The 15,134-nt window shown below is 36.4% G+C and overlaps 1 protein-coding gene across 3 annotated transcripts in view; it reads left to right on the top strand.

The window, feature by feature from the left end:
* LOC111869530 (very long-chain-fatty-acid--CoA ligase bubblegum) overlaps window positions 1-14,920 on the top strand; it is an 89,547-nt gene extending 74,627 nt beyond the window's left edge. For all 3 annotated transcript variants that reach the window (XM_023861131.2, XM_023861129.2, XM_023861130.2), the window contains 9 exons: window positions 1,493-1,561; window positions 3,089-3,270; window positions 7,414-7,579; window positions 9,115-9,249; window positions 10,927-11,076; window positions 11,200-11,340; window positions 11,823-11,948; window positions 13,307-13,427; window positions 14,317-14,920. In XM_023861131.2, the coding sequence (XP_023716899.1) occupies window positions 1,493-1,561; window positions 3,089-3,270; window positions 7,414-7,579; window positions 9,115-9,249; window positions 10,927-11,076; window positions 11,200-11,340; window positions 11,823-11,948; window positions 13,307-13,427; window positions 14,317-14,396 (1,170 nt within the window). In that variant the 3' untranslated portion in view covers window positions 14,397-14,920. The remainder of the gene's footprint in view (window positions 1-1,492; window positions 1,562-3,088; window positions 3,271-7,413; window positions 7,580-9,114; window positions 9,250-10,926; window positions 11,077-11,199; window positions 11,341-11,822; window positions 11,949-13,306; window positions 13,428-14,316) is intronic.
* Window positions 14,921-15,134: the final 214 nt, after the last annotated feature.

Consider the following 15,134-nt stretch of genomic DNA (forward strand, 5'->3'; position numbering starts at 1 on the left):
ATTTCATTTATTTTTTAAATTCAATAAATCCTTTATGGCCAAGCCTGGGATGTAGAACAAGTCACAATTAAATTAAAACATACACAAAAACAGTTCACAAAATAGAACTCAGTCACATACAGAACAGTCATAAAACAAATACAAGCAAACCACAAAAAAGTGGAAATCGTTCAAGTTACAATCGATTGAATTACAACCCATAAAATACCTACACATCACAACCATAACATATACATTTCGCAAAATTTCAATATTAAGGTATACTAAAAGTTTAATTATCAAATACAAATATAAATATAAAATATGATAATTACATATATCTTATGAGATAAAACAGCTGAAGACGACATTATAGATTTTTCAGCGTTCCTCAGCCTTTCTACACTCCCATAACATGCATTGCAATATAGATGATATGATTGCAGTTGTAAATGCTTGCACGATCTTGGCTATGAATACATGCACTTGTAATTACAATAATATATAGTCCCTCTTCTGTGTGACTGCATGCTAGAGATATGCGTTTTACAGTCAGAGTTCTGGCGGCCACAACCTTGTTCTTGTCATCACAGTCTTCTTCAGGATTCTGAGCCAGTAAATCCAAATCACTATTAATGTCTGAATAGGAAGATAATATTGAGTTAACACAATCTGGTGTGGAACATTGATAGAGAAATAGTATAATTGTAATAATGAATCATCATTAAGTGGGACAGCATTTTTCAAGGGCTTCCTGTACTTTTAAAAAGATTAAATTAAGGCTTGTTAATTAATTAGAAATATGAAATATTATATGTCTGTTTCAGCTTTAAAGGTAATATACTCATATTATTCCTTTTTTTTCACTCCTTAATGAGCTATGGTATCATCTTTTGGGGAAACTCATCTCATAGTTCTACTAATTTCTTCTCCAAAAAATGGCTAAATGGCTATCAGAGCGATGTTGGGATATGGCAATAGAGTTTCGTGTAGAAACACATCATTTGCATCACAATATATATTTTTGTTGTTAGTATTTGTATTGCAAAATAAAGTTCTTTTTCCATCAAACATTGATTCTCATACTATTGATACTAGACAAAGACAAGATTTGTATCTACCTCAAGCTAATTTAACTATTTATCAAAAGGAGTTTATTATGCAGGTATGAAATATTCAGTAAATTGCCCATAGAGACCAAGAACACATCTAATAATTTTAAAAAGTTTAAGGTTGTATTAAGGCATTTCTTGAATACTCATGTGTTTTATACTGTGGATGAATATCTAAATAGATAATTTTTATTATTATTGTTTTCATTGTACTGTCTAGTTATGTAATATGTATGTATTCTGTGCTCTATATTATTTTATGACATGTTCTATATCCATCTTAGGATCTCTTGAACTTACAATAAATACAAACACAAACAAACAAAATCTTACATGCTCTGTTACTTGACCGAGGATTCTGGACATCTGACAGATCTTTCATGTTCTGTTCTATTTTTCAGATTTTGGACTTTCACATTTCTATAGCAGCTGCAGCAACAGTCTACTTCGCTGACAAAGATGCCCTTAAAGTAAGTGTTTCGTGGATAAGAGATGAAATAAAAATAACTGATGCAAAAAATATAATATTCATCCTGCTGCTTTTAATGTAGTGGAAGTCCTTCAATGTCCATGCATGAATTATTTTTATTCCCTTAGCTCTCAGATTCAAGTCATTATGCAGTGGTACAGTGTTTGAGTTGTGTAATGTATTAACAGCTGTGATAAGCACAGAAATTCAGTTGAATTTATATTCATATGTTATTACTTTTAATCTTTCTAAAACTCTTGCAGTGCACAAGTCACACAGTTCTCAAAATGTAAAGGGTGAAATTAAATTCACACATAAGCTATCCATAGTGAGATTGCTTGTTAAAGAAAGTCAGAAATGTTATACAACATATGACTGAGCTGCTTAGCACTTGAAATACACATCACTGTTAAATGTAACATACGTTTCAGCAGTGTTATATGTCATGATGATACGAAGCACATTGTTAGGTATACTAAAGGCAAACAGTACATAACATGGGTCATGTGTGATTGAATGATCATGGAATACACAAGACAACCAATACTGTGACATGCTCTTAACCCTCAGCACCTGTAATAGTTGAGTTGGTTCTACTGCGTGGGAATACATGCCACGTTTTCCAGGTTGATGTCATCCATACACTAACATGTTCCAACAATGGAGCAGGGATTAGGTGAGACAGGAAGTGTAATATCTGTGGCACGCGTGAATACAGATTGCTCAAGAACTCTACAGACAGCAGCCCCTGAAGACGTCATAATTGTAGCTGTGGAATGGAAGTCATGGAGAAGCTCATGTTATAATTCACAAGAATTAGGACTATCCCAACCAAGGGTCCTCGAGAGTGCTTCATGATGATCAGTTGCATCCATACTAATACTCACACAGTGCACATCTGTTTTGAGATGATTGGCCTCTGTGGGTGCAACTTTATGAATGGCTATGACTTCAGTACACTGTGGATGAACTCCTTCATAACATGCTGTGAACAGATGCAAGTTTTATCCATGTTTAACATTCACAACAATCACTCCACTTTTTAACAAGAAATTGCACCATGGAGAGCTTGTGTGCAAATTTCCCTTCATTGTGTATATGTTGAACTTTATGTTCACAATTGATTGTTATGAAAATAAAATATTAGATTAGTTGCCTGCTGTCACAGTAAGATAATTAAATGCTGTAACACGAAGTTCATAATAGTACTGTGATCATTGTTTGTTACCAACATTTCAGAGGAACACACTGCCTCTATCTTTAGGGTCACTTCTGCCTTGAAGATGAAGGCAGTATGTTGTTTTGAAGTGTAGATATTCTAACACAGTGCATGATTTCATAACCTGGAAGGTCATAATATGAATATTCTGCCCGAAAACCTTGCATATCATGTAATCGTATAAAGGCTGTGTCATTTATCATGATGCTAGTTAGTCTTTTCAATTGATATAATGTCATTAAATAAATCAGTGTGATTTTTTTCTCCTCATCTGTTGCACATTTTATCATATTATAATGTGATCTTTAGGGAAGTCTGGTGAAAACTCTTCAGGAGGTTCGTCCTACTCGGTTCCTTGCTGTACCTCGAGTCTGGGAGAAGATTTATGAGAAGATGCAAGAAATTGGCAGGCAGTCAGGTGTGATTAAAAGAGCTATTGCAACTTGGGCAAAGGGACATGGACTTCAGCATTACCTTGACAAGATGAATGGGTGAGTAATTGCATAAAGCTTATGTGCCTTTCTTTGCTCTCCCAATTTCATGTTACAGTTAGGGGACCTTTAATACTATTTATCCCAAGTACCTCTAAAGCCATAGTTCTTAATTTATGGGGCCTGTCCAATTAGAAAGGTTGGGGCTATATGGTGACTCCAGTTGGAATGCGAAGTGTTCTGGTCCACAGATGGTAGAAAAAGAACTATGAGTACCCTCACATTAAGAACTAAAGATAATTTAAACATTTCCTTATAAATTTTGATTTAGTATTATATTTTATTATTGCTGTTTTTATCCTCCTCTAGTCTAAATATGTTTTTGTCTGCATTTTTCTTATTCTGAAATTTTTATATAGAAAGTTATGTATTCAGTGGGGACACGTGGTAGTGTAGTTGCTTGAGGCACTGTGCTACAAGCTGGAAGGTCACAGGTTCAAGTCCCGATGAGGTGGATTTTTTCAGTTTGCCTAATCCTTCTAGCTGCACCACAGCCCTGGGTTCGACTCAGCCTCTAACAGAAATGAGTACCAGGGTCTTCCCCGGGGATTAAAATGTGGCCAGAGCATAAGGCTGACAACCTTACCGCCATCTGTGAGCCGATTGTCTAGATAAACTGCAGAGCCTTGACCTCTCACAACCCTAGGGGCGATTACAGTCTAACTTTACCTTTTTACCTTTTTATGTATTTAGTAATGCAGTAATTGCAAATACAGTGGGCTCCACAGAAGATGATCCTGTTTAATATGGTTTCCTGCCAAAGATGCTAAACTCATCTGGTCTCACTACTAATACCATGAGAATACTGTATTTGTAACATTTTCCACATACAAATATTTTGCCTAAGAAGTGCAATTTTGAAGACACATACAAAATTGCATCCCTTTAATACGTTTTTGTCTTCCTATGTTCCGTATATACAAAAATGAATGAGAGAGAAAGCAGATCTCACATAAATCAAACATGTTGCAGTGCTTATAATAGCATTCAGTAGTGATGGGTGAGGGTAGAAGTTGAACAGTATTAGCAGTGACTTTCTGACTATCCATCTAGCTGGTAGCATGGTTCTTTGTGTAAAAGGTTATGTATGTTGAATATCATAAAGTTGTGTGTCATATATAACTGTATGTGTTGCTACAAATTGAAACATAAAAATATAAGGCATTAGTTTCTGAGAAACTGAAGATCATGAAGAAGGTATTACTCAACCATGTAATGCATGCACATGTTGTGGAACGACTCAAAATGCCATTGCCAATCTATATAAATAAAAATGTAAATGTTCGTTTGTCTCTGATCGAAGATCTCCGAAAGTTCTTCACCGATTGCTTTGAAATTTTGACACAACGTTGCATTCGAATACGCATGTTTTATATGTACCTATTATATAGATGTCACACCTGTGACGGGTAAAAACAGGTAAAAACATGTCACATGTTCCGAATCCAGTAGTCGTTTCCATAGTAACGCTAGAACAGTTGCATAGGATAAGAGGTTCCGTTGCATATGAATCAGGAAATTGAAATCAAACACCTAGAAGCATCGGACCTCCCCAAGGAAGGTCAAAGCCGCTTCTTAGGATACGGAGACATTTGTCAAAGTTCTGTGTGTATGAATCAGGAAATTGAACTGTTCTAGCGTTACTATGGAAACGCCTGCTGGATTCGGAACATGTGACATGTTTTTACCTGTTTTTACCTGTCACAGGTGTGACATCTATATAATAGGTACATAAAAAAACGTAAAAACATGTCACATGTTCCGAATCCAGCAGTCGTTTCCGTAGTAATGCTAGAACAGTTGCATAGGATAAGAGGTTCTGTTGCGTAACAACGGATGAAACTAGACACTTCTACAGGGTGTTCTGTCGTCCATCGAATACCAACAGATCATTGCCTAGGAATAACCGCGGCAACGAGCACAGAACACGTGAAATCGAACCCTGGGCGAAAGTGCCCTCTATTGCGTCTGAAACCAGGTTATAACAGTCCAGCTCCGAAGAGTTTTTTGGTGATACTGGACGTGATAATAATTGTACTCGCTGGTGTAAAAGTGAGCGTTCAATAACTTATTCGCTGATTCCCAGACGTATGTGGAAGTTATTTTTCGTACTGAATAGGAGACATGTGACCACAAAAACGTTACATAGATAACACGCAACATATTCTTATTATCAAAGTACACGTAAATAATGCAACACTTTAAAAGACATCGAGAATATGTCACTCACTAAAAATGTATTTTAAGACTTTATGATGTTAAAATCATGTGTGACATATGTCACACCTGTGACAGGTTGGTTGGTTGTTAAAATATTAATGGTACTCAATATTAATATACTGTAACGTGTTATACGTCGTTCATTTCATGAGCATAGTTTATTTTTCATTGTTTTTCATTTCGTGTTCTTTCCTTTTTTAATGTTTTGCAATTTTATATGTTTTTGTTATAACTTTCTTTCTTCTTCTTCAGTGCAATCGATCTGCTTTAGTTCATTCAAATAATGCCTCGCAGAAGATCAAACTTAGGTTGTCGTACTCGCGGAGCGGAAGCAATTCACTCGATCTGCCACAGCAACTCGTGGCCGGGTACAGCTAGTACTAAATAATAATATGGTGAAGAAGAAAAGCAGAATACTTACTTCACTAATGTATATCAATTCAGCTAGGCAGAAAAATGTTAAAAACTTCTAAATATGAGAAGATCCAGTGTTGAAATGAAAGGCTGAAGATGTCGCTTAAAAAATAAACATGGTTGATTCAGAAAACATGCATGGTTTAGCTACAGAACCATGAGTGAGGAATCCAAAACTTATGAGGAAATGGTCACACAACATCCATACTATAACTGATAGACCAAGGGATAATCAGGTCTCTGAAAAATAAATATTGTGCATCTTGTTTGGAAGTTCGTCAGAGAATCACATCCACCAAAGACTGCAACAAAATACCTTTATTTGATTCCATATCCATTCTGCCATCATTGTGGAATGCCATCAGTATGGAAATGATTGCAGTTTATTATTTGGAAGGCTGGATACTTTAAAACATCAGAATGTCACAGTGAAGAAAATGGTTGCTCGGAAGTAAGCCCTCACATCTGGGAGGGTGTTCAGGAGATGATGTGACATTCACATTTGAACAGTGTAGAGGCTGATGACAACCTCTTCCTTGTGTCATTCAGGAAATTGACAGCCTCTGTACTGGGGACAAGAATACAGAAACTGATGATGAGCAAGAGGAGACCAATTCCTAATTGTAGTGAAGCAGTATCATGTTTGGATACATACCACTATTTCCCCTTAGTATCATTCATTACATGCCAGAGTAAATTGTCAAAACCTCTGGGAACTGGAAAGTTTTACTTCAGATATATTTGAAAGATGAAGCAAACTGTGCTAGAAATTATTCAGAACAGTCTGTTCAACTTTAACCTGGAGAAAGTATATTGTAGTATATATTTGAAAGCCTGTGTATTTAGTGTGTTGTTAGCCATGTATTTATTTTAAAAATATGTCCATTCCATTAGTTTTTTCATTCTGTGAACATTTTGAAGTGGACATTTTTAAACTGTTTTCCTTCTAAAGGAAGTTATACTCCTTGGTCCTNATACATTTTTAAACTTTAAGGTCTTTCATTCTGGTCCGTCACACTAACCAATTAACAATCAAGTTCCTTCCGTCAAATGTGACACTTTTTTAAGTTTTCCACCTCGTCAGCACCTGCCTTACATGTTTCGGCTCACCACGGAGCCATCATCAGAGGCATTTATAGTAGAAAAAGAAATCACCAACACACAAAACTTCACTTTGTCCACTGGACAAACTGGAACGTGGCTATCTTGGACAAAGTGAAGGTTTGTGTGTTGGTGATTTCTTTTTCTACTATAAATGCCTCTGATGATGGCTCCGTGGTGAGCCGAAACATGTAAGGCAGGTGCTGACGAGGTGGAAAACTTAAAAAAGTGTCACATTTGACGGAAGGAACTTGATTGTTAATTTTTAAACTGTTTTCCTTCTAAAGGAAGTTATACTCCTTGGTCCTTTGAAAAATGTCCTAAAACGGATATACTGTGTCTCAGCATTGTAACTTTTTTGTGCAATAAGTTGAACTGTAAATAAATCCAATTCTCTTAATGTTACAGAATTGACAGCAACACGTTTTCATACATGCTAGCCAAAAGACTCATATTCTCTCGAATCAAGCAAGCCTTGGGTTTGGATCGCTGTGTCACTGCACTCTCAGGAGCTGCACCAATCTCTGTTGACATCAAGAAATACTTCTGGAGCATTGACATTCCACTTATGGATGTAAGAACATTAATGCATGCATTTAAAAAAATGTTTGTACAAAATGTATAGAATAACTTCAAAGTAGATCTGTAAAAAATTGAGAAAAATTTATGAGGGTTGCTATGAAAAACTTACAGTTCTACCTTCTGCAAGGAATCCTAGTCCCAGGACAGTTCATAATGTAAGAGTTCATAAAAAGCATATCTGAAGAACTTAATGTCATTGTCAACCTTTACTGAATATAATGCAATTAACAGTTGTACTACGATTACCTGTTATAGAATTATGAAGTGATACATGGCAAGACAGAAGAAAAATTACCTAGTGTATAATATGTATGACTGGGGCATGCGATAGTGTAGTTGGTTGAGGCACTATGCTACAAGCTGGAAGGTCGCGGGATCAAATCCCAATGAGGTGGATTTTTTCAATTGACCTAATCGTTCCAGCCACACTATGGCCCTGGGGTCAACTCAGCTTCTAACAGAAATGAGTGCCAGGAATATTCCTGAGGGTAAAGGGTGGCTGGTAGGTAAGGCTGACAACCTTACCGCCATCTGTGAGCCGATTGTCTAGAAAATGTGGGAGCCTCAACATCAAACATCCCTATGGGCCTCCACGGCCTGTTAAGGGGATAAAAGAAAAATAATATGCATGACTGTAGAAATTGTTCAGAACTCCCATGCTGTGGTGGTGTTGAGGATCGTGGTCTCTGCATGACATGGTAACATGCGTTGCCAGTGGTGACGTAACAGCAGAGCAGCTGTGTTAGGCAACCAGTGCCGCGGTGATGTAACAGCATAGGATCTGCTGCCGCCGCTATGGTAACAGGCCAGTAAATACTCTGTGCCCCTCGCCCCACCAAGGTGATGTAATGGGACACTGCAGTTACTATGTGGCAACAGATAACAATATAAGAGACCAGCTGAGTGGTGTGAGAGTCATTGTTAGTGGAGTGTGTGGGCAGTGTGCTGAGACTAAGGGCAGCCAGGAGGAGTGAGAGTGTGTGTGGTGCTGGGAGTGAGAGTGTGGATTGTGAAGCCAGACAGAAGACAGTGGAAGACAGCATGGAGAGTCCAACTGTTCTACAGTATAGTGAGAATTGATAATACGAAGGAGCGACTGTGAAACAACTAGTTCAACATTTTGTGTTATAGTTACGTTGAATCGTAGTTATGGTACAGAGTAATGAAGCGACATCATAAGAATACCCCCCTCGAGGTCTTGTTTCATGACAGGTGGTACCACTCCCCATCGCAGTTACCCGTAACATCTTAACTAAAGAGACAACTCTTTCAATTATGGTATTTTCAACCATACACTTAACATAACTGCTGATCATGGGAGTTGATGCTGTTGGCGATTCAGTCTGACGTGCCTTAATAATGATAATGTTGGTGTCTAAAAGTGTATACCATCAGAAGCATTATTCAAGCTCTTGCAGTCACCTGCCATCTGTAGATGTGAACAAATTGAACTTAACACAACCTCTAAGGGTGCATTTGTTCTTGTTGATGGTAATGCTTTATTTCAAGAAAAAAATTTTGTTATAGGCATTTGGAATGACGGAAACTACTGGAGGACACACACTCAATAATGAGAAGGAATTTAGGTTAGAGGCTACAGGAAAGAAAAGAGATGGTGTTTACTCCAAGATTATGTATGCTGATGAAGATCAACAGGGAGAGGTGAGTCACTGTTTCATTCTACTCGTAATGGTATGTGTTGTGTGAAAGTATGATGTAGGTGTAATATTTCTTGCTATTTGTGGTTCCTGTTATTGCATTGCTGCAAATTTCATTGCATAAACAGTTCCTTAGTTGCAAGTTTGATCACTCCAACTTTATTTTCAGAGATGCAAGTTTCGAATATTTATCCTTATTCGTATTTTTCTGGATTTTCTCTATCTCTGTCAGTCACCAAACTGCATTCTGCAGGACTCCAGATTTCTGCAGATGAATGTAATAGCATATTTCACTATGAGTATCAACCATTAGAATGCAGTAATTTTCTGTTAACATTACAAATCCAAGAAACAAAAATTCTGTACTCAAGGGGCAAGGAGCTGAAAGCATGAATTTCGAATGGTTCTAACTGAGATGATCTCTTAGCAAAAACAATTGTGAGCTTGGGAAGAAAGTTATCGTTTATATTGTCTAGAAGTTAGGCGATTGCTAGTGCAAGAGCACTAAATTTTGGCATTACATCTGATTATACGCTGAAGCAATGACCGAAAGGTAACATTCCTCCAATCATTTCTGCAACAGTGTATTCAAAGAGAACATGATGTCTAAATGTGCAAACACATACATACATGTACATAACACACAATGATATATGAGTTTCAGTTTTGGTCTAGGATTCCATCAGTTTTCATTGCTGATATTTGAGTATGTCCACACAGTTACAGAACATACTGTATTGGATATGATCTCCACTTAAAGTGATTCTGTATAATAGAGTCCATTGAAATATTCTTCACAGGTATGGCTGAGGCTTGTGATTCGTATAACATGAATTTGTATATAAACAATTCTGTTTTTTCACTGCTAATATCTGCACTCTTGTTGATGCAGAATCTCTTATGTGACCTTATCAATTTGCATTGCTTGTATCCCTTTCAAGACCTATATTCTTCATAGGTTCATGTGCTGAATAAATACCTTTTTGTAGTATGAAGAAGCTTAATGAAGTAAAAAGTTTAATATTACCATAAATATTTTGTTGAAGGGTGCTGTAATGAGGCCAGAGAAGGAAGCCCAAAGGAGGGTGGATGTAATGGAGTTCAGTAATTCCTGATGTGCTGACAGTTGTCTTTCACTCCAGGCCCCAGATTGTAATGCTTTCTGATAGCAAATATTAAGACACAGTTATTGCTACCAGCAATCATATTAACAGAGCTACTGTAGGGAATGTAGGAATGTAGGGAAGTACACTGGAGGGGGCATGCGGTAGCACAGTTGGTTGAGGCAGTATGCTGCAAGCCGGAAGGTCATGGGTTTGAATCCTGATGTGGTGGATTTTTTTTTTCAATTTCCCTAATTCTTCTAGCCGCACTATGACCCTGCAGTCAACTCAGCCTCTAAGAGAAATGAGTACCAGGAATCTTCCTGGGGGTAAAAGGCGGCCGGCGCATAAGGTTGACAACCTCACCGCCATCTGTGAGCCGATTGTCTAGAAAATGTGGGAGCCTCAACATCTCACAACCCAATGGGCCTCCACGGCCTGTTTCAATTCAATTTTTACTTTACTTACACTAGAGGAGCAATGGTAACATCTCAATGGAGATGTGGAGATGCTGATTTATGGGATTTCTTTCTGTTGTTTCAGTATACTTCAGCGTTTTCTTAATTTGATACTTTTAGGTGTGTATTAATGGGCGGCACGTTTTCATGGGCTACCTGGATGACCCTGAAAAGACTTCTGAAGTTTTTGATGAGGAAGGATGGCTTCATACAGGAGATCTTGGAAAGATCGATGAAAATGATTTTCTATATCTCACTGGCAGGATTAAGGTACTAAGTCATACTGATCAACATTAATTAGTATTTTAAGAACTTAATAGCTAAAGTATAGCTTCTTCATTGCCTTTTAGAAAGTCTGATTTGTCACACATTTAACTGTCATATTTTATATAGGAGCTGATTATCACAGCTGGAGGCGAGAACATTGCACCAGTTCTGATTGAAGAAGAAGTGAAGGCTCAACTTCCATGCCTCAGCAATGCAATGCTCATTGGAGACAGAAAAAAATTTCTTTCAATTCTTCTCACATTAAAGGTATTTAGTACTCTGTTTATCCCCTCACTTCACAGACAGAAACACATATGAAATTGTAAGACATAAAGTGTGGTTTGGATTCTACAATTCTGTAGGGAACAAGGGATATTATACAACACGCTTCATGTATCTTATATCTGTCTGAGTTGAATGAAATTACATTAGGTCCCTCCCATGTAACTCCAATTCTTTTTTTTAATTCCATGAGAAATATCCAATTTCATATTTTGAAAGAAGTTTTAATACAGTAATGAAATTGTTACATGAAGTGACAGTTACTGTTTGCTCAAATATGAATAATTTTATCTGGTATATTAAAATACATTGCAAAGTTGGTTCTTTTTTCCAATGAGTTTTAGCCAAATTATACAGTTCAGTTATAAACATTATGCATAATCTTAACCAATTTTACAAATTTTCTTCAACAGTGATAAGCTTAACATTGTATATTTTGAGTAACTATGTCACTTTCTGTCGAACAGACTGAAATGAATTTAGAGACTGGTGAGCCTCTGGAAGAATTAGCACCAGTCACAAAGCAGTGGTGTAAGGAGCTCGGCTTGGAAGCTAGTACTGTGAAAGATGTTCTGAATGGAGCAAACAAACAGGTAATCCAGAAATGTTGAAACTTCTCTAAATGAAATCACGGAGAATAAATTATAGTGAAGATTAAAATTTTTCTTTAATTTTCTCTTTGGTTGCTTATTTTCATATTTATTTTGATTCTGGTAAGACTAGCAAGAATAAAGAATGTATTTCAACCTAAGTTATGGATGGTAGTCACAATAATCTTGAAATTTTTCTCCCAATAATGTTTCATGTTGAACGTGCCATCTTGTTTATTTTGGTAGCATAAAAGTGCAGTATATTCTGGAGATGTAAAGCTTAATTAATCTGCCATTAGGATGGATAATTAAAATAAGATAAAAAGTTGTGAAAGTTTGCTGTTGTAGCCACAGTTAGAGGTTTTCACTGCCACCACAGCAACTACAGTCACCTCAGTCACCATCATCTACTGCTATGATGACGATGATGATGATCATAATAATAATTCAATTCAATTCATTATTATTAAGTGCTGAGTCAACAGCCGCAAGGCCAATTACAGACAGAGCACAGTGTAGATACAAGTAATTACATAATGGACAATCACAACATAAAGTCAAAGACAAATTACAGGCAAGCACTGAAGGAAAACACATTAATGCAGACAGGTAAATAAACAATAATAACAATAACAACAACAACAACAACAACAACAACAATAATAATAATAGTAATAATAATAATAATAATAATAATAATCGTTTGAAGTATTAGGACTATTGAGGTCTATAACAGATTTTACATATCAGAATCTTTCAAATGTTTTAGAGGTCTTCTTCCCAGACTTCCTCTTTCCAATTTGTCGATATTAAGAAAAGTATGTGTACGAGTATGTATGTGCATGTGTGTGAATCATGTCAACTTGTTCTTTACAATTTCTTTTGAAATCTATAAATTTGGTTGATTTCGGAATTTCTTCTCTTATCATTTCATTTGTTTTCTGAAAGCTGTGTCCCTCAGTCCTGATGAAACTCATTTTTGTTGGAATCAGTCTTTTCTCATCAGTTATTATTCTCCATGATTCATTACTGTAAGATAATATTGGTCTTGCAATGTTTTATTAAAGGTTTGTAAGTAAAATATTGCACATGCTGAAGAAATTTGGACATTGGGACATGAGGTTCTTTTACATGCCGTAAAGCTACGATACAGGACCCACGGCTTAAAGTCCCTCCCGGAGGACTTGTTCCCTGAATTTTTCCGCCCTTAAAAATTCCACGACCTCTGCCGGGTTTGAACCTGCATACCTTGAGTCACGAGGTGGGAACGTTACACCTAGGCTACGGAGGCCGCTGAAAAGAAACTTGCTTCCTACCGTTATAATATTAAATGGATTTGTCATAAATAATTTTGATTCAAGGTCATGGATGCAATACAGAAAGGCATTGATCAAGCAAATGCCAAGGCAATATCCAATGCACAACGTGTACAGAAATTCCAGATACTTCCTCATGACTTCTCAATTCCTACTGGGGAGATAGGTAAGTTATGTATTCTAAGATCTGCTGTGTATTTTCTGCAAAGTTCATGTAGTAACAATATATTTGTGGCTTTTATCTCTATTAACAGAACATTTTCTTTAGCTTCATTGATTGAATTCAGTTCGTAGCGTTAGACAAGGAACTGCCAATAATGACTTTATTTGCATACACAATTCTGTGGACCATGTGTTAAGTTCTTGCAAAACTGTCTGTATGGATAACATAACTTGAGAACCGCTGGGCAGATTTTATTAAATTCTGTAGTGGAAAATTTTATTAAAATTTGTCCAGCTATTTCATTCTTCATTTATACTAAACGTGTTTGGTTTCAACATTATATAATGACATGTATGTTCTTCTATAACACTAAATATTTACTGGAATGAAATCTTTTGAACAAGCAGTATTAGAGATAATTAAGCAACAGGGATGTTATGAGTAACATTCAACATTGAAGTAGCTTGTTCTGTTAACATGAAGTTCTGGGAGCCCTATGCCTACTTTATTTAGCATGCATGCACACATAACATGCATGCATACACACACACACACACACACACACACACACATATGTGTATGTATGTACATATACATACATATGTATGTACATATGTATGTACATACATACATACATACATACATACATATGTACATGCACATACATGCTTGTTCACACACATTCATGCATGAACTTGCTCATGTGTGTGCATGCGAGCACACATATACACACATGCATATGCACGCACGCGCACACAGACACGTAAAGAGGCTGAATAGACTAGTAATGCATGCACGTATGTTATATACACAATAAATATTATGTATACCTCGCAAACTGTTCTGATTCCAGCCTGGCACATTACTCATTTGCTGTATTTCTAACCAACAGGGCCAACAATGAAGCTGAAACGTAATGTTGTTTTAAGGAAATATGCAGACATCATTGAAAGGTTCTACCAAGAAACATAACAAGATAATGGCAGAACCTACTTACTATATGCCCACATGAAGCCATCGGTACTTTCAGTGATCTTCTAGACAACTGAGTACTATAATTTTCTGTTTTTGCTGGGATTCCATTCCAAAATGAGGTGCTATCTCCAAACAAATAAGGTACACAGTAGTATACTGTGTTATGTATTTGTTTCTTATGTACTTACAACATTTCTTCTAGCTATCATGATAAAATAGTGCTAGAGACATTCGACTGTATTATCTAGAGATGAGCCTTAGTATGTTGAAGTGGTATGAAATGTTTATATAGGAACCAAGACACTCTTGTTACATATCATATTTTATAGAAATTAAGACTGTAATGCATAGCAAAGTTGGTGATAAATAATAAATATTTTTTTTCTGCGTTCTACTTAGTTTATCGTGCATATTTATGGCAAAATTAACGTTTAAAGTTACAAAGTTCTATACATTCCTGGGATTCAAATTATTGTTATGAGTTATGTTGCAAGGAGAAATAAACTATATTGAGACCTGCACAGTTGTCTTTCGTTATCTGAAATGGATATACGTGTAATTTATGCATTTAGCTCAGCATATTTAAATAAAGCAAGATGTGATCAGAAATAGGAATTTTTCTCAACATATAATTAATTTTATGCAAATTATGTATGTGGATCAGTTGCTTAGTGAAGGATTGTGACGTGCAGTAAATCTAGTCACGAGCATTAATAAGTGATCTGTATTATCAAA

This window comes from Cryptotermes secundus, unplaced genomic scaffold (assembly GCF_002891405.2).
Source record: "Cryptotermes secundus unplaced genomic scaffold, Csec_1.0 scaffold139, whole genome shotgun sequence".
In the NCBI taxonomy this organism is placed as follows: Eukaryota; Metazoa; Arthropoda; class Insecta; order Blattodea; family Kalotermitidae; genus Cryptotermes; species Cryptotermes secundus.